Source organism: Mus musculus, chromosome X (assembly GCF_000001635.26).
Source record: "Mus musculus strain C57BL/6J chromosome X, GRCm38.p6 C57BL/6J".
NCBI classification, from domain to species: domain Eukaryota; kingdom Metazoa; phylum Chordata; class Mammalia; order Rodentia; family Muridae; genus Mus; species Mus musculus.
The window spans coordinates 20,637,073-20,658,301 of NC_000086.7; the positions used below are offsets into that span (position 1 = coordinate 20,637,073).

Consider the following 21,229-nt stretch of genomic DNA (forward strand, 5'->3'; position numbering starts at 1 on the left):
TGCCACAGTAAACAATTGTACACATACCAGCTGAGCTGGCAAAAGAAGACATTGAAAGCAAAGTCTAGTTTGCTTACCCCAGGCTAGTTTATCCCAAGGAGGTTTAAGCAGTGTTTCTGTCGGCCTGCCTTTGGGAGTTCCTCCTCCACACCAATATTGCTGTTCTTGAAGGCAGCTCCTAGAAATACCCTGTGGAACATTTGCAGCCTTAAAAAGCCTGAGCCTTTAACCGGAGCCCGCCTGCCCACCCCTGGCTTTCAGAGCCTGCCTGTCTCAGAGAGCCAGTGGCCAGCCACTAGGCCCACCCAGACTGACTACCCGTCTGGTGTCTCTCATCTCATTCTGTCGGCCAGGATTCCTACGAGGCCTCCCCGGGCTCCGAGACTCAGCGTAGGCGGCGGCGGCGGCACAGGCACAGTCCCACTGGCCCGCCAGGCTTCCCCAGAGACGGCGACTATCGGGACCAGGACTATCGGACCGAGCAAGGGGAGGAGGAGGAGGAGGAGGATGAGGAGGAGGAGGAGGAGAAGGCCAGTAACATCGTCATGCTGAGGATGCTGCCACAGGCAGCCACTGAGGATGACGTACGTGCCCCCCCAATGGCCCTGGGCAGGAGGCAAAGCAGGAGGCCAGGCTGGGTCTCCTCCAGGGCCCTCAGCTTCTCTCCACCCATCTTTTGCCACCAACCACAGCACCTTTCCTCTCTTCTCCCCCACCAGCTCCTGTCCCCCAGTACTGTCCATCCTCCAGGATGGCCCCATCAGTTCCTGGTCTGGAAGGGAGAAGGCAGCAGACAGGCTGACTTGACCCAGGGGCAGTAGCCATGGGTGTCCGGTGCTGGTGGGTGTGAGAGAAGAACATCTCTCCTGCACATTCCATTGGCTTTCACCCTTTTGTATATGTGGATGGAGAACCAGGCCCACTGTTGGGTATTCTTGGTGTCAGAAACCCATGAGAGTGAGATATTAGGGTCCATGGGCTTTTCTGAACTTCCATATTCCTCCCCTTTTGTCAGCAGTGACAGCCTGGCCGCAGCTACCCATAAGGTGGCTCTTTGATAGCTTCTCAACCTGTTTGCCTTTGTGACATTCTCTGCCTTCCATCTTCCTCTCTTCACTCATTCCCTTCTCGCGCAGATGTCTTATGGCAAGCCACAATCAAAACCCAAGAGTATTACTAAAGTAGAATTTTGACTAGCTTCCCTGGACTTTGTACCTCTCTACCCTCAGCCCCAGTCAGTTCTCTACACAGTGCTTCCCTGGAAGCCTGCCAGCTACCCATTTTCTAACAGTAGTAATCCCACCTAAGAAATGTGAGGGCTTCTAGAATCAGGCTGATAGCTGACATTACCTGTTGTTTTATGGCAGGGTGGGCCACATGCCAGGCTGATTGAATCCTCACAGAGCCTCTTTCTGGAAGGTATACATTGTAGTCAGTCCCACATAGCCCCAATCAGCAAAGTGACTTGCTTCATGTTCCAGCAAATGGCAGAGCAGAGTTGGGGTTTAAACCTGGACTGCTGGACTCCAGAGTCCAAGTTCTTGATATTTCCTAAGTCCTCCCTGATTGTTTGGAATCTTGATAAGATTTGTGTATCTTGACTTTTCATCTTCTGAATACCTGTGTGCTTAAGACTTAATTTCTTGTCTTGTACCCTGATGGGGAGCAGATGCCCAGAAGCACAGAGACTTTTACTGAAGTATCTGGCATAAACTCCCCATTCACTTAAAGAGGTACTGCCAGCCTAGAGAATGCCTCACCTGGGCTCTTAAGTTGCCTCTCTAGTGTCCCTCAAACTCCTTTCACTCAGGAAGCTTTCCAGATCAAGCATCATGCCTATTTGTCTTCACATTTCTCCTGACATGGCTGGAATGGCTCCGGCTCCTGTCCTTCCCTGTTTACTCTTTGTGCCCTAGGTAGCTTTAGTGCAAGTCAAGGAGAGGGAGCAGTTCCTTCGTGATGGGCACAAGTTGTATTCCAGCTTCTATGCTTCATGGCTGCTACTAAGCCTCTTGTCAGATCACCCTGCCTACCATTCCTGATTTGCTGCCTCACTTGCTCTCCTGTTGTCTTTGTGCCCCTGGAGGTCATCTTGCTGCCATCCTTATTCCGTACTGTTTTCTGTCTTTGTTTGACTCACTTTCTGCAAGTCCAAAGCTGGAAGCGAGACTGAATACTAGTGTAGGCTGCAGTTGTTGTTACTGGGGAAAGCTTTGAAAGAGGTAGAGGACGCAGGTGTGTGTGGGCTGTGTGTATGTGTTTCTTTCATGACCCCTTGGGGCTCAGAGGCCTTGAGCTGGCCTCACATACTCAGCCGCTTTCTTTGCTGAACATAGCCTGCTTCTGTATTTCCTGAACAGATCCGTGGACAGCTGCAGTCCCATGGTGTCCAAGCACGGGAGGTCCGGCTGATGCGGAACAAATCCTCAGGTGAGCTTTCGTTCCCAGTGCCCTCCCCTTTTGCTGGCCAGCCTGAGCCTCCGATCTCCCTCTGCCTCTCCCTCTCTCTTCCCTTCCCTGCTCCTCTCCTGCCACAGCTGGGAATGGGCAGCTTGCGGGGGGTGCCCTCTCCTTTCTCCCATCCTCTACTCTCACAGCTCCAGCCAGCAGCCTCAGGGTTGCTGTCCTGAAGGGGATGCAGCTCTGGGCTGAGCTGACTACTCCCAGGAGCAAGGCCAGAGTCAGGCTCTGGAAAACCTTTTCTTTGGGACTTTGAGTATCTGAGGTGGTGACCCTTCCCAGGACATACATTTTTTTCTCCTTCCTCTGCCCCTTGGTGTCCTCCACCCTGACAACAGCTTCTAATGAAAAGTAGGTGTGACATGGACCCACCCATATATCCCAAGAAGGGAGGCAGGGATGGCTTTCATCGAAAGGGTATCCTAAGGAGCAGCCAGAACTTTTTGGCCTTACCTGTTCCCTCCCTCCCTCCCTCCCTCTTTCAGGCTGCTTGGAGCTGGCCTGGGGTTTTAGCAGGGTGGAGGGCTGTTGTCTCTGCAGGACTACTGCCCAGGCTCCCCAAGGCAGACACAGTGGGGCCTCACTCTGCCTGGGCTTCTCTTTCAATCTCAGTCTCTCCTCCTTCCACCTCCTCCATCTCTCCATCGTCCCTTGTCTGTTTCCCTATACTCTTCCATCCTTCCATGCATCCTGGTGATGATTCTTTTGGAGATCAAGCATGCCCCTCCAGACCCGCCACAGCCAAAACTTCCTTTCATGACTACCTCTGAAGGACCTTAAGCCTCAAGCCCCTTTCTCAGTCCTGGCCAGGCCTGGAGACTATGTCAATGACATGTAGGTCTTGCTCTGCTTTACTCTACTTATATCACTCACTGACAGAATCTCTGTATCTTTCCCTAAGGAGGCATCCTAGGTATGGCCTCTCAGTGACTTCGGTCATTTCTCCTAGGCACCTGCTGACTCTTACCTATAACATCCTCTTGGCCGGCTCCAGCCACCATCTGCCTATTTAGGAGAACCTCGACTGTCAGTGGCTATAGTCTCCCTACTGTGGCACTGAAGTGACTCCCTAGTGATCATCATCCCCTTTCCCACACCAAGGTTAAGCTGACATTACGTTCCTAACCACCTCTGCTTTCCTGTGTGCTGCCTGGAAACCCCCAGTAGCCTCATAGACCAGCTTAGCCTGGCTTCTCTTTTGCTCTTTTGATTAAACACCCGTTCCAGGACTCCTCCTGGGCTTGCTCTAGGCTTGCCCATGAGTTGTTTGCTCTGGACTATGTGAAGTCAAAGCAACCTCCTCTTCTAGAGACAGATCTCTCCTTGTATCCCTTCCATCTCAGGTCTCCATCTGTCACCCCAAGTTAGCTAGGCAAGACTACCAGAGACCCATTTCACTACAGTTATGCTGATCTGACTCATGCTTTCATTTTCTTCCCTCCCCTTTTCCCTCTTTCCTGCCCTTCCCAACCATCTACCTTGACTCCTGCCTTCCCTGTTCTTTCTCTGATCACTTTTTCTCTTCCTTTCTCCTCTCCCCCTTTCCCTCTCTGCCCCTGGTCCACTCCCCTCGGGTTCTGCCCCCGGGAACACCGTGTGTCCAAAGCTGTTGACTAACCCACTGCGTCTGTATCTGAATGCTGTCTCCAGGTCAGAGCCGGGGCTTCGCCTTCGTCGAGTTTAGTCACTTGCAGGACGCTACACGATGGATGGAAGCCAATCAGGTTGCTTTGCCGCACTTGAACCCCTCCCCCCAAAACAAATACTACTTTATAATCGAGCGCTCCCCATCGCCTGAATCTTATGGACACAGTTCCCTGCCCTGTGACCCTGTGTCCCATATCCCTGCCCCTTTTTCCCCCCTCCTGACCCCCACTATTTCCTCTTCCCATCTCTCACTACCCACTGGGCTTCCCATTTGTGGCCCAGTCTCAACACTGACCCCTGGCCCCCTTCCTACTGCCAGGCACTAGCGCTCCCTCACCTCTCCTGGCTGAGCTTTCAGAGAAAGAGCTGCCAGGGTGGGTTCCCTTCTTAGCTTCCCAGACCCCAGCAGGACCCTTTTGCTCCCGAGTCAGCAGAGCCAGAACTTGGTTGTGCTCTCAGGACCACTGGAGGTCCTGTCACTGAGGGAACATAGATGTTGGCACATAAACTAGCAACACTTGTTTTGCCAGTTTTCTCCTGCATGTGAATTTGGCCCTCTGAGTTCCATGCAGAGGGACATCACTGCTTTTGGTTGAAAGTTCCAGTCAAGTGTGATAGTTTTATTGACACCGTGGGCTCAGTTCACTGGCCCCTCCCATTCACAGCACCCTCCCCACCCACAGGAGGCCCCACCTCTACCTTCTCAGTAAGGAACTGTGCTCTGTCAGCTACGGAGGGGCCAGCTCCCCTAGCCTGGCACTGAATCCCAACTCAACTGCGTTGGGACCTTCCAAGACTCAAGGGTCTAACCTGGCTACCCAGCCCTATCCTGATGTAGAGTCACTGGTGTAGAGCACTGGAAAGAAGTGTCAGGGGAGGAAGGGGCAGCCGTGGTAAAGTGGAGGGTCCTGGCAGAGGCAGCCCTGTGGCCGGCTCTGTGGGTCTGGTCAATAAGCTAGTGCGGTGGGCCCAGGACCCGGCCAACCTTGGGAAGGTGGCCTCATGGCGGGAAATCTCCGTCTGTTAAATTGGCTTTCTTTTTCCCCTTCTCCAGCATTAGCGCTCGTGCGCTCTTTCTCTTTTTCTCTCCCCTCCTCTCTCTTCCCTGCCCATCTCCCCTCATTCCCAGTGTAGCCTGTGTAGTGCTAGCCCTGAGTATGGCCTGGCACTGTCAAGGGCCAAGCTGGGGGAGCCCTCCCAACTCTCGACAGTCGTTGGTCAACCAAGTACTATGTGCCTGATTGTGTTTGTGTGTGTGCGTGCGCGTGTGTGTGTGTGTGTGTGTGTGTGTGTGTGTGTGTGAGTGCGTTCGTGCGTGCGTGCGTGCGCACGTGCCTGTGAGTAAACAGCAAACAGATGCGCCCTGAGAGCTGTGGCGCTTTCCTTCCCTCATCCCCATCCCGTCCCTCCGTTCCTTCTTCCCTCCATCAGTTCTCCAAACTCCCTTCATTCCCTGTCCCTCATCCATCCAGCTGAAGGGCTCGCTCACTCTTTTCTCCTTTGCTGAAACGGTATGTGGGGCACTGCTACCTGGGTCTTGATTGTGCTCTGCTTTTTCCCACAGCACTCCCTCAACATCCTGGGCCAGAAGGTATCCATGCATTACAGCGACCCCAAGCCCAAGATCAATGAGGACTGGCTGTGTAATAAGGTACAGGGGTGGATGGGTATCTGGTGCTGGGGAGAAAGTCAGTTCCAGCAGGAGCAGCAGCAGCAGCAGCTTACTTAGTCGGAGAAGGCGTAGTCTTAGAGATATGTTGTCTAGCCCCAGTCAGTAGGCTCTGTCCTCATCAAACACAGCCTTGCCTAAAGGTCCAGTAGAGTTGAAAGAAATAATAGCATATAAGTGACTAATCGGTGACAACACAAGCCTACTATAGTATATAGGACATGGGCTTCAGAGCCACACTGCTTGCAGTCTGTCTCAGGTCTGCCTTGATGCTGGTCAAGGTGCTTATCCTACCTCTGTATCACTTTTCTCATCTTTATGTGAGTGAGCACTAATACAGTGTTGAAAGAATGAAACTGTTGGTGGGAGAATAATAAAGGCTTCTGGCTCACATTCAACTCTGTAAGTGGCTGCTGTTCCCTTTAAAAAGAAGCAGAGTGTTCTGAGGTAACTCAGCTGTGTCTACCTTGAAGGTCCCTGTAGGTTATGTGATCACGCTATATTCCCTAAGAGAAAGCTAAGGCTCAGGTGGAACCATGCATGAGCTTTTAGCTCGCAGGGCCACCTCCTGTTCCCTACGTGGCCTTAGGTCTGCCCTGAGGCCAGCATTGTGATTCTGCAACCCCATCTCCTGGGGCTCTCTGTAGTCCTAAAACCTAAGGAAAGCTGAGAGCTAGTGGAGGACCCTGACTTTTCCCTGAGGAGTCTGCTTAGTGGGAGAGTGCTATCTGTCATCTTTACATAGGTGATCAACCTTTCTGGAGAGAGAGGGACAACATGATACTGGCACTTCATCTTTTTTTTTTCATATTTTCCTTGAAGCTGGTGTTTGCTTTGTGTTCTTCTCCTCCTTTTTGTCCTGCATGTCTTTCAGTTACCAGATCCTGTCCCATCCATCTCAGAATAGTCACCTTCCTTTGCTCTTCTTACAGTTCATGCCAGTTCCTACACCTTCCCATCGAGTTCCCATAGAGCCCTTTTTGTTGTTAGCCTCACTCCTCTTTCTCCACCCTTACCTGTAATGTTGCAGCTGAAACCTAGCTCTGACCATGCCTTACCTTCTCTGCCCAAAACATGAGTCTCTCCTTTAACTGTCACCATCTTCCCTTGCCAGCCTTGACTTTCTCTCTCTGCATGCCCCCCCCCCAACTTCATCAGCTATAGAAAGTCTCTTAGCCCCTCCAGCAAGACTAAAACCTCTGGATTTCCCAGCTCTAACTGCCCTGCTTCTGTGAAGCCCAGCTCAGTGAGCTGAGGCCCTTTCAGCCCATTCTCTGCTCCTAACTCCTATCAGTGCAGTCTAAGCAGACTGTCCTGAACACATGATGTTGGGCCTTACACAGGAGCACTGTTTAGTATCTGACCGGAACAGAGATAGAGTTGTGATGGAAGCCGAACAAGGTAGCTGGAATATCTAAGAAAAAAGTCAAAAGTAGCAGAATTCAATCTAGGCCTAGCAATAAGGAAGGAAATGAATCTGACTAAAAGATTGTGGCTTCCAGTAGGAAACAGTGAAAGTTTCTGTTAGGTAAGCAAGTCTCAGGAAGAAGGGACCATGAGATACAGTGCTGAGAGTTGATAGTCCCAAGAAGATAGGGAAGGGACACAACTGCTGTAATGTGTGAGAGTTGCTGATTGCTGAAGTAAGAGGGTTGGTGCTGGGAACCAGTTGTCAGATTTATAGGATTGAAGATAATAAAGTTCCAAAAAACTCGTGCTACCCCTGACCCTCAAAGTTCCCTTCTGCGGGATTATGTTGTTCTGTGGGTCGATATTTGGAGGATATCATGGAAAGTCTTGACCCCCTGGCCTGTGCCTCACAGTGTGGTGTCCAGAACTTCAAGCGCCGAGAGAAGTGCTTCAAATGTGGTGTGCCCAAATCAGGTGAGCTGTACTAACTGGGAGTGGTGAGAGGCGTTGAAGGCCAGTGTGTAGGGGCTGGTGAGGGGTGGGGAGTATGGTCAACCATGGAGCCTCTACCTTCATCATCATCATATTTCCCACCATTCCTGACAGAGGCAGAGCAGAAGCTGCCCCTGGGCACTCGGCTGGATCAGCAGGCACTGCCACTGGGTGGGCGGGAGCTAAGCCAGGGCTTACTCCCACTGCCGCAGCCCTACCAGGCCCAGGGAGTGCTAACCTCACAAGCCCTGTCACAGGGCTCAGAGCCAAGCTCCGAGAACGCCAATGACAGTGAGTCAGTTGTTCTTTCTCCTTACTTTATACCCTAGGGTATCTGGTGTGGGACCTCTGAGGGCCAAAGAAATGGTAATGAACAATACTTGGTCCTTATTAAGGGAGAGTGTTTCTACCTGGTGTGGGGATAACTATATGATAGAGAGCAGAGGGAGAAGCTGCCCACAAACTAATTTGGGGGGTAGATGAGAGGGTTCCTGATAGTTGAGACACTGTTGACACCTGGACTGACAAGCCGAGTTTCTTCAAGAGAAGAGTAAAAGGAAGCAAGGCCGAGTTTCTTCAAGAGAAGAGTAAAAGGAAGCAAGAAAACAGGGAGCCGTGGGGATCTTTAATGGGGGCCCTGAACAGACTGTCAGAGGTGCTTCCTAACACTGGGCCCTCTCCCGCAGCCATTATTTTACGAAACCTGAACCCACACAGCACTATGGACTCCATCCTCGGGGCCCTAGCACCCTATGCGGTGCTGTCCTCTTCCAATGTGCGTGTTATCAAGGACAAACAGACTCAGCTGAACCGAGGCTTCGCCTTCATCCAGCTCTCCACCATCGTGGTGAGGGCGGCACAGGGGGGGGTCCGGGCAACCACGGTCCCGGCCCCCAGGGTAGGGAGGGGGGAACCTTTACCCCATCCTCACCGCGGTCCCAGTCTGGAAATGGGGCAATGGAGCCGGGGGGCCTCCCCGGGCCTGACCCTTCCGTCCCTGCTACCCCTCTACCCATAGGAAGCAGCCCAGCTGCTACAGATCCTGCAGGCCCTGCACCCTCCGCTCACCATCGATGGCAAGACCATCAACGTGGAGTTTGCCAAGGGTTCTAAGAGGTCAGAGCCCCACCTAAGCTCCCTCACAGCTTGCCCCACCCTCCTACCTTGGGGATCCCTGTTTCATTTCCAGTTTCTACTATCCTCCCCAGGGATATGGCCTCCAATGAAGGCAGTCGCATCAATGCTGCCTCTGTGGCCAGTACTGCCATTGCTGCTGCCCAGTGGGCAATCTCACAGGTACTTGGCCTCCTCTGACCCCATCACCCTGGCATCTGACTTTCTTAAAACGAGTGTTATAGGCCTTCCTACCTTTACTCCTTTTCTTCTGCCTTTATAGATAGTTATCCATTCCCGCTCCATCCTTTCTATCATCCCCAGTCACCTTTTGGACTTCTTTCTTTTTTAAGACTGGTTACTACTTTATTTTTATGTGTATGAGTGTTTTGCCTGTACCTGTGCATGTGCACCATATGTGTGCTCAGTGCCTGCAGAAGTCAGAAGAGGGTGATCTGAACCTAGAATTTTGAGGTCTTGTGAACAACCATGTGGGTGCTAGGAACCAAACCTGCCCCTTTGCAAGAGCAACAAGTGTTCTTATCTGCTGAGTCATCTCTCCATTCCTGTCTTGGTAGTTGGTGCTCTATGCTGTTGAACTTTTTTAGATTGTTCTGAGTTAGTATAATGTGTTGCATATTGTTTGGGTGTGTGTGTGTGTTGTACTGTTTTTAAGTATATGTGCCATGAATAAAAAGGAATTTATAAATATTTGTTTAAAAAGTCTCTGGGAGCCAGGTATAGTGGTAAGCACCTGTAATCCCCGTTCTTATGAGTGAAGGCAAGAGGATGAGGTGTTGAAGGCCAGTCTTTGGTTCTCTAATGAATTTGAAGTCCTGTCTCAAAAAAAAAAGTAAAAATTTTGGTAGAAGAGAATTAAGAGTAAGAGGACAGCAAGATATGATAATGCCTGCCTATATTTCTAGCAATGATGTGGGGAGTGGTGGCAAAGTCAGGATTTCTACGAGTTCCAGGCCAGCATGGGCTACATAGTTGTAGGTGGGAGAGAGGAAAGAGGAAAACAAAAGGGAAAAGAGTGAGGGTGTCTTGCTTGGTATGGACCTCATCAGTATCAGCCTAGGATGTATTTGGGCATGTAGCCTTTTTCTAGTCTCTCTTTTCTTCCCTGTTCTCTTGTGACCAGGACACCTTGATTGTCACTTAAGACTACATGCTTTCTGTCAAGTAGAAATCCTAGCTCCAGCAGGGCAATGGTGGCGCACGCCTTTAATCCCAGCACTTGGGAGGCAGAGGCAAGCGGATTTCTGAGTTCAAAGTCAGCCTGGTCTACAGAATGAGTTCCAGGACAGCCAGGGATACACAGAGAAACCCTGTCTCGAAAAACTTAAAAAAAAAAAAAAAAGGAAATCCTAGCTCCACATATAGGGACAGGTGCATCTAGCAGATTTCTTCATTTATGTCCCCTCCTGATCTAATGATCTCTCATCTGCCTCTCAGGCCTCCCAGGGTGGAGAGAGTGCCTGGGCTGCCCCCGAGGAGCCACCAGTTGACTACAGCTACTACCAACAGGATGAGGGCTATGGCAGCAGCCAGGGAACAGATTCCCTCTATGCCCATGGCTACCTGAAGAACAGCAAGGGCCCTGGCATGACTGGGACCAAAGGGGACCCAGCTGGAACAGGTGAGCCTCATACTCTCTAGCTGAGCCTAATTATGGGGCCTAGAGGCCTATGGCCGTATGCTCTGACATTTGTGGGCATTCATTCTCCATGGTTTCTCTTTTCAGGTCCTGAGGCCTCCCTTGAGGCTGGAGCAGACTCTGTGTCACTGCAGGCTTTCTCTCGAGCCCAGCCTGGTGCTGCCCCTGGGCTCTATCAGCAATCAGCTGAGGGGAGCAGTGGCCAGAGCACTGCTACCAACAGCCAGGTGAGGATGCCGCTGGTCCTCTGGGGAGGTTGGTAGGCTGGCAAGGTGCCCCCTGAGTGGGCAGGGTGCCATTACGAGACACTGAGTCCTGTTCCCTTCTGTGACCCATGAGCAGTCATACACCATCATATCACCTGCTGTGCTCAAGGCTGAGCTTCAGAGCCCTACTCAGCCCAGCAGCTCTGCCTTCCCACCGGCTACCAGTCCCACTGCCCCCGAGGCCTACAGCCAGTACCGTGAGTATCTGAGTATCGACAGCCCGTGGGGAAGGGTGTGCACTTCTCTAAACAGAGAGGAATTCCACAACCTTGTCTTTGCTCCCTCCCCACAGCTGTTCCTGATGTCTCTACTTACCAATATGATGAGACATCTGGCTACTACTATGACCCCCAGACTGGTCTATACTATGATCCCAATTCCCAGGTAAGCGAAAGGTAGCCTAGGGAAACTGGAGTGTGGTTTTGTGGCAGCTACCCCTATACATCCTCCCTCATTCTTTCCATCAGTATTACTACAATGCTCAGAGTCAGCAGTACCTATACTGGGATGGGGAGCGGCGGACCTACATACCTGCCTTGGAGCAGTCTGCTGATGGACATAAGGACACGGGGGCATCATCAAAGGAGGGAAAAGAGAAGAAAGAGAAGCATAAGACAAAGACAGCCCAACAGGTGAACTGCCGGCCATCATCTGGTTGTTTGAAGTCTATGTTCTCTCACCTCTTGCTCTTTCCTGCTATAGGAAATGGGGTGGTGGGTGGGCATGGACAGGGATAGGAACTACTTCAGATAGACAGTACTCCTGAATTAGGTCTATTTTGGGGGTTCCAGTACTCCTGAATTAGGTCTATTTTGGGGGTTCTGTAGCAAGACCACCTACCACCATGAAGTGGCTTGTACTGTCTGCGTGAGCTCTTGACAGCTTTTCTCTGTCCTACAAAGGGAACCTTCATGCTGGTGGTGGGTGTGTATTGATCCCAGAGAAATTGTCGTAAGCTCACGAGGGGTTGAGAAGGAAAAAAAAAACATTGCAGGGTTTTCTAGTAGGGAAAAGTTAGCAGGAACCTTAGTCTCTGTGGAGAAAAGGTATGGCATTGAAGCAAGCAATAAATATTCTCTCCGCAACCTGAGGGATTCTCAAAATGTTTCATGCCCCAGGAAAACCACAAGACATTAACGTGGCATGATATCACATGCCTTAGTTAGGTTTCTGTTGCTGTGATAATCGTTGACCAAAAGCACTATGGGTATGAAAGTATTTCATGATGAAGGGAAGCCAAGGGAGGTACAGATACGAAGCTACAGAGCAGGAAGAGCTGCTGCTGCAGGGGCAGTGGGTGAGAAAGTAGAGACCCAAGCTTCAAGAACCTTCAACCTCAACCCTCAAACCCCAGATTGCCAAGGACATGGAGCGGTGGGCACGCAGTCTCAATAAGCAAAAAGAAAACTTCAAAAACAGCTTCCAGCCTATTAGTGCTCTACGAGATGATGAAAGGCGGGAATCGGCCACTGCAGATGCAGGCTATGCCATCCTTGAGAAGAAGGTGTGTTGTAACTGTCCATCTGTACCCCACCTTCAATGTTGTCACTCTTTAGGGTCCTCTATGGAGCTCTGAATTTCTGTTTCTTCTACCTCAGGGAGCGCTAGCTGAAAGACAGCACACCAGCATGGATCTCCCAAAGCTGGCCAGTGATGACCGCCCAGTAAGTTTCAGGGCAAAAGGGGGCGGGGGTCCCTGATCTTAGCAAGTGTGACTGACTGCCCACATTCACTCTCTACAGAGCCCACCTCGAGGGCTGGTGGCAGCCTATAGTGGGGAGAGTGACAGTGAGGAGGAACAGGAGCGAGGAGGTCCTGAACGGGAAGAAAAGCTCACAGACTGGCAGAAGCTAGCCTGTCTGCTCTGCCGCCGCCAGTTTCCCAGCAAGGAGGCACTCATCCGGCACCAGCAGCTCTCTGGGCTCCACAAGGTAATTGAGCAGAGAGTTGGTAGGATATCCTGTGTCTAGCCCAGTCCAGCTGCTTTACACTATCCTGCCCCTCTTTACAGCAAAACCTTGAGATTCATCGGCGAGCCCACTTGTCAGAAAACGAATTGGAAGCACTAGAGAAAAATGACATGGAGGTAAGGCGTGACCCACTCGTTGGCTCCATCCCATCTGCCCCCTCCAAGTCTCTGTCCTGCCAGGCCGTGGGACTTGAAAGTTCCTTAGCCAGGTATAGCCTGACAACCGTGTGTTGTCTCCATCGCTATGAGGCTTTTTCCTAGTTCCCATTTCATCATGCCCTGACCCTCGGGACCAAGGACCAGGCCAGAGAGAGACTTACATTGCCCCTTACCCCATCCATGCTTATGTTTGCTGAAAGAAAATAACAGCCAACTCCAGCATGTTCACACACATACATTTGTAGCAAATGAAGTATCGAGACCGTGCAGCTGAACGCAGGGAGAAGTATGGTATCCCTGAGCCACCAGAGCCCAAACGGAGGAAGTATGGTGGCATATCTACAGCCTCTGTGTAAGTGCAGGACCGGGCACCAGGCGAGGGGAGGTTGCTGCTGGCAGACCACTAACACTATGCACTGTCCCCTGCAGGGACTTTGAACAACCCACTCGGGATGGATTAGGCAGTGACAACATTGGCAGTCGAATGCTCCAGGCCATGGGCTGGAAAGAAGGCAGTGGTCTGGGCCGCAAGAAACAGGGCATTGTGACACCCATTGAGGTGAGTCTCTATAAGCCATTCTTGTCCCCAACACTCCCAGTGCACCTCTACCAGCCTGAAAAACCCTCCTTCCCTTACACAGGCCCAAACACGAGTTCGAGGTTCTGGCCTGGGTGCCAGGGGCAGTTCCTATGGGGTCACCTCAACAGAATCCTATAAGGAGACACTGCACAAGACAATGGTGACCCGCTTCAATGAGGCCCAGTGAACAGCTTTGAAAGCAGTTTCTACAGACATGGGGTATCCATCGAGGGACAGAGAAGATGAACTGTGGAATGGTCTAAGGAAGGCTCTTCTATCTACCAGCCTCCTCCCCAACCAGAGAAGCCAAATTAGACTTGGAGTTGGTGACTTTTGCTGGGAAATTGGGCTCAAATCATGTTCCTTTTGTAATAAAATCTAAAAAGCCTGCATCTTCCATTTCTACTTTCTCATGTCCTAGTATGGTTTCTTACACAGGCACAGAATGCATAAACAGCTATGAGGCTAAGCTGGATAGCAATGGTGGCTATAAATACCTGGGATATTAGCTAGCAACCCCAACTGTCAAGGTTCAGGTTATGGCCCATCCCTTGTCAGAGATCTGAGGTTTGCTTCAGAGCCTGGATTGGGAATCTGTGGTCCCCTATCCGCACTTAACCCTCACTTGATCTTAGTCTAGACTAAACTCTGATTTGCCATCCTGAGCTGGAGACGGTGCTTTCAGGCTTCTGTATGTAAAACACAGTAGGTGCTTATCCCCTGGTTGTCCCTATACCCTCAGCATGGTGATGATCTCAAAGGGATATAGGAAGCTTAGCCTGTTAAGTTCCCAGGCCAAGAATATCTTCATGAGCATCATTCAAGTTCACCCTTGCTCTCTTCATCCACAAATGTAAACAATAGTGCTTCGCTCTCTGGCCTACAACCTGTGATTCCTAGTTATCCTTCCGCCATTGGCAGAGGCTCTGAATGGACTGGAACAGGAAACGTGGGTTGCCTTCTAAACCCCAGTCAGCAGAGCTGTAAAGTGAAGCTAGGAATGTAGGCCTACTGTTTCCTTCCTAACCTAGAATGTTATTACCAGAATCCCCGGGGAGCCCACACACCTCAGTGACTGTAAAAGAGTAATAGCTCCAAATAGTCCCAAAGTCCAACCAACCAAACAAGCTTGATTCTTCGTAGAATGAAGTATAGCAAAAAAAGAAGAAAATGCTGGTAATCAAGTACCAGCAAGTGAACCTCACCAGCACCATTGGTTAAAAAGTCGGGCACAAACTTACATATAGTAGACGATTCCATTAATGTGGAATTTGGAAATCAAAGCAATTTGGCGATGTTAGCTAGCAGAACGGGCATGAGGCAGGGATGATGTATCATTGTACATAGACTATACAGCTAGTTAGGAAAAGACCACCCAAGCAAAAGGGAGAAGAAAAGGACAATGTCCCTTACTTACCTACAAGAAGTTGGTTTTGGTATAGTATTGCTCCCTACCACCTGAGTCAAAATGCCAGGATTTCCATTTGAAGTTTTTTGAGACAGGTCTCACAACCAGACCTGACTTCAAATTGGATATGTAAACAAAGATGGGTTTGAAATGATCCTTTTGTTCGGCTTCTACCTCTTTTATTATTATTTATTTATTTAGATTTATTTATTTTATTATTTGATGTATATATGAGTACTGTATCAGTACAGATGGTTGTGAGCCTTCATGTGGTTGTTGGGAATTGAATTTTTTAGGACCTCTGCCCGCTCCGGTCAGCCCCGCTCGCTGTCTTGAGGCACACCAGAAGATGATGTCAGATCTCATTACAGATGGTTGTGAGCCACCATGTGGTTGGTTGCTGGGAACTGAACTCAGGACCTTCGGTAGAGCAGTCAGTGCTCTTACCCGCTGAGCCATCTCGCCAGCCCCCCTGCTTCTACCTCTTAAATGCTGAGATTACAGACATGTGGTACAATGACCAGCTGAAGTTCTTATACAAAAATGGTAGAATGTGGGCTGGAGAGATGGTTCAGCAGTTAAGAGCACTGACTGTTCTTCCAGAGGTCCTGAGTTCAGTTCCCAGCAACCACTTGGTGCTCACAACCACCTGTAATGTGATCTGATGCCCTCTTCTAGTGTGTTTGAAGAGAGTGACAGTGTACTCACATACATAAAAGAAATCTTTTTTTAAAATGGTAGAGTATTTGTATAGAACCTGATTTGTAGTATCTGATATAATACATATGTTCTGTAAGTTGCTAAACAATATTAATCAGGGAATGAAGAAGGAAAAGAAGTCAGATGTAATTTCTCCCCCAGTTTTTTTTTATTCATTTATTTACTGGTGCTGGGGACAACCCAGTGCCACCTTTGATACTGTCAGCCCTCCCCTGAATATTTTCTGTCATGGTTGGATCTGTGCACAAGCTCATGAATATAGGACCCTAAATGTGAGCCTCCATAAAGGTTTTAGGAGCTAAGCCTCAGTTCTTTCAGAGCAACCAGTGCTCTTAACTACAGAGCCATCTCTCCATTCCCCTAAATGTACTTAAAAGTGCCAAGGAAAAATAGTAACTTTACAGGATAGAAACCTGACAGGTACCATCTTTTTTTTTCTTAAGATTTTATTTATTTATTATATGTAAGTACACTGTAGCTGTCTTCAGATCTCATTACAGGTGGTTGTGAGCCACCATGTGGTGGCTGGGATTTGAACTCAGGACCTCTGGAAGAGCAGTCAGTGCTCTTAACCGCTGAGCCATCTCACCAGCCCGATAGGTACCATCTTTATGGTATATTAGACCTCTGTTTTCCAAAAAAGACTGGGTGAGCTACAAAAAGGCCTATAATCAAAAGCATCAAGGCTAGGAACACCAAAGACTGAAGGAAACATCATCTGAGCATTCTAGCAGTGAGGTCTACCCAGGCTGCTTCATGTAAAATTCTCAGGCCTCCCCTGCCATCATCCCTGTGTTCCATTGTGCTGCCTTCCACAATTCATCCAGTCACATGAAGTCTTACTTTTCCATGTTTGTTCTATTATTTGTTGCTTGCATTGTAACAAAGACACCATGATGTAAGGGACTTTTGTCTGTCTTGCTGCTTACTCTGTTGCCACTGGTGAGAACAGGGTTTGACACCTTGGAGGCAGGAAGAAATGCACACATCACAACTTTCTGAATCCCTCTCATTCTCAGCAATCCATTATTTTGTGTCTATGGTGTTTAAGGTTGAGCTCATGCTATGTAAGTGTTCTTACCACTGAGGTACACTGCCACCCCTAGGATACTATTTTAAAGCTTTAGTCAAACATGGTGGCATAGACCTGTAGTTCCAGCCACTGGGGAGGGGGATGAAGGAAAGTTGGACCCAGAGACTTAATTGAGCCCAAAAGTATGAGGCTAGCCTGAACATCATAGGAGGACAAAAACTACATTGGGAGAAGGAAAGAGGCAGGGAGGAAAAGTTCTAGATTGATATATTAAAGATTCTTAGGGCTCCAGAAAAAAAAAAAACATTCTTGATGAGGCTATGAAAATACCTACACTTTACTAGAGGGAGTCAAAACGGCACAGCACTCTTACCTCCCAGTCCTCCTGCACACTTTCCCAATGTCAGTTTTTCTTGAGTTGTCCCTTGTAACCAATACCCTTCCCTCTTGCTTCTTTTTGTTGTTGTTGTTGTTGTTGTTTTGGTTTTGTTGTTTTGAAATATATATTTCCTCTGTATAGCCCTGGCTGTCCTGGAACTCATTCTGTAGACCAGGCTCAAACTCAGAGCTGTGTGCCTCTGCCTCCCAGGTGATGGAATTAAAGGCGTGCACCACCACCTCCTGGTTTCCACTTGCTTTTGTAAAGTCTAAATTCTGCTTCAATTACTGCACATGCAATATTGCTGTATATATATATATAATATAATATAATATATATATATATAATATATATATATAATATTATATATAATATATACAACATACACTATATCCTTAATGCATCCCCAATGGTAAAACCAAAGACAAAAAAAAACCCAGTCACATGCATGGTTTCAATTGCCAGATGGTCTTCAAATTCACATCCTGTGTAGACTTCACCCTCTGAATTTGATAGTCTTCAACCCCTACGATTTTTCTTCTGTTTTATTTTTTAATCAGATATCATGCAGCCTAGGATAACCTATAACTCCCTATGTCATGGAGGATTGCCTTGAATTCCTGATCCTCCTGTCTCTACCTCCCAAGTTTTGAGATTGTGTACATTTACTTGACTGTTTTTGAGTCCCCCAGTAGCTCCGACTGGAACTCAATGGTGTAGCTGGCGTCAGACTCCCCAGCAATCCTCCTGCGGTAGCCTCCAGAGTCTTGGAAGTACAGCTCTGAACCACCAAGCTTGGTCTCAACTCTTCCCTAGAGCAACATCTCCCCTTGAATGACTAGCAAACATCTTGAGCATGATACAGGCAAAACCAAAATCTTGATCTTGCTCCCTGTGCCTGTAGATGACAATTTTACCCTTCCAGTCACACAGCCAGAAACTCGATGGGTCATCAATGGCTTTATTTTTCATACCCCAAATCTGACTAAATCTAGCATGCTTAAGTTTGAAATCAGTCCAGAATGGGACCCCTCCTCTCTGCTTCCACTTTCCTGACTTGGGCTGCTCTTCTAACATTACTTCTTAGTTTCTTGACAGTTCACTTCCAGTGGTTTTCCTTCCCTGCTTCCCACTATAAATGTTCTTTCCACATACCCAGACTGTTTTTTTTTTTGAATTGGGGTTGGGTGTGATTGAGTTGGTGGAGTGTTTTTCTAGCATGTGTAAGGCCCCGGGTTCCCTCCCTAACACGGCAATAAATAGAATTTTTTATAATGTAGTTCTTGTGCTTAAAATCCTGTTACATCTGCCGGGCGTGGTGGCGCACACCTTTAATCCCAGCAGAGGCAGAGGCAGTTGGATTTCTGAGTTCAAGGCCAGCCTGGTGTACAGACTGAGTTCCAGGACAGGCAGGGCTACACAGAGAAACCCTGTCTCAAAAATACCAAAAAAAAAAAAAAAAAAAAAAGGCTAAGTGTGTAGAACACAGAAACTATAGTGACTCAGAAAAATGGCAGTAGTAGGTCTCTTCTAAAGCCTATGATCTCTCTAGCTACAGGTAGTTGGCTAGGCTTACAGTACTAGGCATGAATTTTCTCACACTGATTAGACACCTAGCTATTAGTTTAGTTATTCCCAAGATATAAGTGCCACTATTGTACCATTGAAGTTATTTTTCTAGGTTGGTCATTATGGTTCATAGGCTTTTCAGCTAAGTAGGACTAGTCATTTTTTTTTCCTTACTAGCTTGCACAGCACCTACAGATGCTGTGAGAACTGTCCTCAGGGAGGAGACTTCCAGGTCAGCCATTCTCAACCTGTGAGTTTAACTCTTTCGGGAATTTAATGACCCCTTCACAGGGATTGTATATCAGATATCCATCATATCCAGTATTTACATTACAATTTGTAACAATAGTAAAGTTACAGTTACAAAGTAGCAATGAAATAATTTTATGGATGGTGGTCACCACAATATGAGCATCTGCATTAAAGGGTCGCAGCAGTAAGAAGGCTGAGAAACACTGGTCTAGTTCAATTTCAACTTAGTTCCTCCAAGTCCTGTGTCTGAAATGTGTGGTGTCTTCAACTTCCCAAAGGGCAATGGCAATGGCCTTCATTTGGGGGCATTCACTTGGACAATCCCCCACCTCCCAACCAAAAACTAGAAGGGAGGTTTCCCTTGTCTGTTCTGGGGTTTTTGTTAGTCTATGGCTCTGGGGCAGAGGGGTTATCATCACTCCATGTGTGTTAAGTAGGCTTCTAAAATAGTGTATTTCCCTATGGCTTTTACAAATACCCTTAGTAGTATTTATCTTTCCTTCTGTATTACCCTCCTTCCCACGCTCATACTTTATTTATTTATTTATTTATTTATTTATTTATTTATTTATTTAGACAAATTGCGTCTTACTAAACCTGCAATTCACTTGTTAGCTAAGCTGCCTGGCCAGTGAGCTGCAGGCGTCCTTCCGTTTCTGTTCCCCAATATTGCAATTACAGGCCTAAGCTAACATGCCCAGTGTTGTATGCAGGCTCAGGTCCTGCGCAAAGTAAACCACTGAGCTGTCTTCCTATCCCTCTCCATGAAGCTTAAATGCTAAACATCTCAGTCTGCTTTACAAGAGCCTGGCTGATTTGTCCTCAAACCTCATTTAGTGCCCCTCCTTCTTCCTCTCCAACTCTACAAACCGTTGTGTTCTTTTTCATATATGCCAACCTTAAGGCGTTTTGCTCCCAATATTCTCCTTACACAACACCTTTCTTCTGTTCGTATGCAAGAGATGAATAAGGGGAAAGTCTCTGGGAAGAATGTTCTTGACTACTGCAAGGATGGACTCTTTATTGTGTCCCCAGAATTCTGCACTGAATAGGTGCTCAAGAAATTTTTCAGATGAGCAAATCTGAAGGTCATTGGCAATATTTGAAATACTGAATCTGAGGTGATAGAAGCATTTTACATTAAATACCTTTGCTTACACATCACCACTGTTTACAACTGCAGCCTATCCTAACAAGTCCACTTTACTGTGGTTTAATTTTCTCCATAGCATTTAGCAATTATCATGTACAGTGGTGTATGTACAGAAAGCATATTTGTCTATTCTCAAAAGATTAAAATGAAACTGAAAATTTCCTATTATCTAGCATTTTGTTTTTGTTATTTTGTTTTACTTTATGATTACTATTCTGAAGTGTCGAGGATCAAATCTAGGGTTTGCACATTCTACACAAGCATTTCACCACCAAGCACATCCAAGATTGGCTAGCATTTTTTGCTGTAGTTTTACTATTTTTGATGCAAATACCACTAGTCATATATATACATATATATGTATATATACACACATATGTACACATGTATAATATACATATATGCGTATGTACATATATACATACATATATATGCATATATATATATATATATATATATATATATCGCTTAGGTGAACAAGATTGTGCCATTTGGTTTTATATAAGTTCATGCAAGACATACAAATAGTTCTTAGAAACTACCACTATTGTTAAGGGGTGTATGGTTAGTTAGATACAATAGTTACATATTATACAATATATACAATAGCTGTATATACAATGTCTAGTCACTCATATAGTTATATGCAAAATGCATTAAATATAAGGTACACTTAATACAGATAAAATCATTTACATATTAACATGGGCATGGTGGTACATGCCTGTAAATAATCTCAGCACTTGGTGGAAAAGCGGGAGAATCACAAGTCCATGATCAGCCTGGGCTGTACAGCATGTTCAGTCAGCCTAGTTGCATAAGGAATTCCTGTTAAATACACGCACATGTATTTATGTTCATACGGACTTCTTATTATAATGCATGTGTATATGTGAGGCTATTGTTTCTTTTTATTTGTTATGTTTATGGACTGATTCCCACGATAGAATATTGTTCCATGAGGGCAAGGAAGAAGCGCCTGAACCTAGCCCACATCTTGAGCTCCACAAACGGAAAAAAAAAAAAAAAAAAAGAATGAACGCTTTTAGCCATCGGAGTTCCAACCTTCCCGCGCTTAAGTAGGATGTATCGTCTAATCTGGAGGCACTATCATATTCTGTTCCCTTTTTCCACCCTCACAGAACACACAGTTCTAGGAAATAAACCCAGGCTTACATTTTCTCATATTCTAGGGGCTGATGCCCACCACGTGCACCAGGCATTAGCGGGACAGGACTACCACTCCCAGCATGCATCGCGCATTGGGGTCGTACCAAAACCTGTATGGGA

General features: G+C 47.6%; 1 protein-coding gene across 12 annotated transcripts in view; it reads left to right on the plus strand.

Moving 5' to 3' along the window:
- Rbm10 (RNA binding motif protein 10) overlaps nucleotides 1–13,817 on the plus strand; it is a 33,533-nt gene extending 19,716 nt beyond the window's left edge. For 2 of the 12 annotated variants that reach the window (NM_001167775.2, NM_001358903.1), the window contains exons 4-24: nucleotides 354–584; nucleotides 2,361–2,430; nucleotides 4,111–4,184; nucleotides 5,672–5,758; nucleotides 7,600–7,660; nucleotides 7,793–7,969; nucleotides 8,365–8,522; nucleotides 8,697–8,794; nucleotides 8,887–8,974; nucleotides 10,250–10,433; nucleotides 10,539–10,678; nucleotides 10,794–10,914; nucleotides 11,010–11,101; nucleotides 11,185–11,349; nucleotides 12,072–12,221; nucleotides 12,316–12,381; nucleotides 12,460–12,648; nucleotides 12,729–12,803; nucleotides 13,091–13,197; nucleotides 13,275–13,404; nucleotides 13,487–13,817. In NM_001167775.2, coding sequence (NP_001161247.1) covers nucleotides 354–584; nucleotides 2,361–2,430; nucleotides 4,111–4,184; nucleotides 5,672–5,758; nucleotides 7,600–7,660; nucleotides 7,793–7,969; nucleotides 8,365–8,522; nucleotides 8,697–8,794; nucleotides 8,887–8,974; nucleotides 10,250–10,433; nucleotides 10,539–10,678; nucleotides 10,794–10,914; nucleotides 11,010–11,101; nucleotides 11,185–11,349; nucleotides 12,072–12,221; nucleotides 12,316–12,381; nucleotides 12,460–12,648; nucleotides 12,729–12,803; nucleotides 13,091–13,197; nucleotides 13,275–13,404; nucleotides 13,487–13,612 — 2,589 coding nt within the window. In that variant the 3' untranslated portion in view covers nucleotides 13,613–13,817. Of the gene's footprint in view, nucleotides 1–353; nucleotides 585–2,360; nucleotides 2,431–4,110; nucleotides 4,185–5,671; nucleotides 5,759–7,599; nucleotides 7,661–7,792; nucleotides 7,970–8,364; nucleotides 8,526–8,696; nucleotides 8,795–8,886; nucleotides 8,975–10,249; nucleotides 10,434–10,538; nucleotides 10,679–10,793; nucleotides 10,915–11,009; nucleotides 11,102–11,184; nucleotides 11,350–12,071; nucleotides 12,222–12,315; nucleotides 12,382–12,459; nucleotides 12,649–12,728; nucleotides 12,804–13,090; nucleotides 13,198–13,274; nucleotides 13,405–13,486 lie in introns of all 12 variants that reach the window. The other 10 variants (NM_001167776.2, NM_001358905.1, NM_001358904.1 and 7 more) reach the window with 6 other exon arrangements.
- Nucleotides 13,818–21,229: the final 7,412 nt, after the last annotated feature.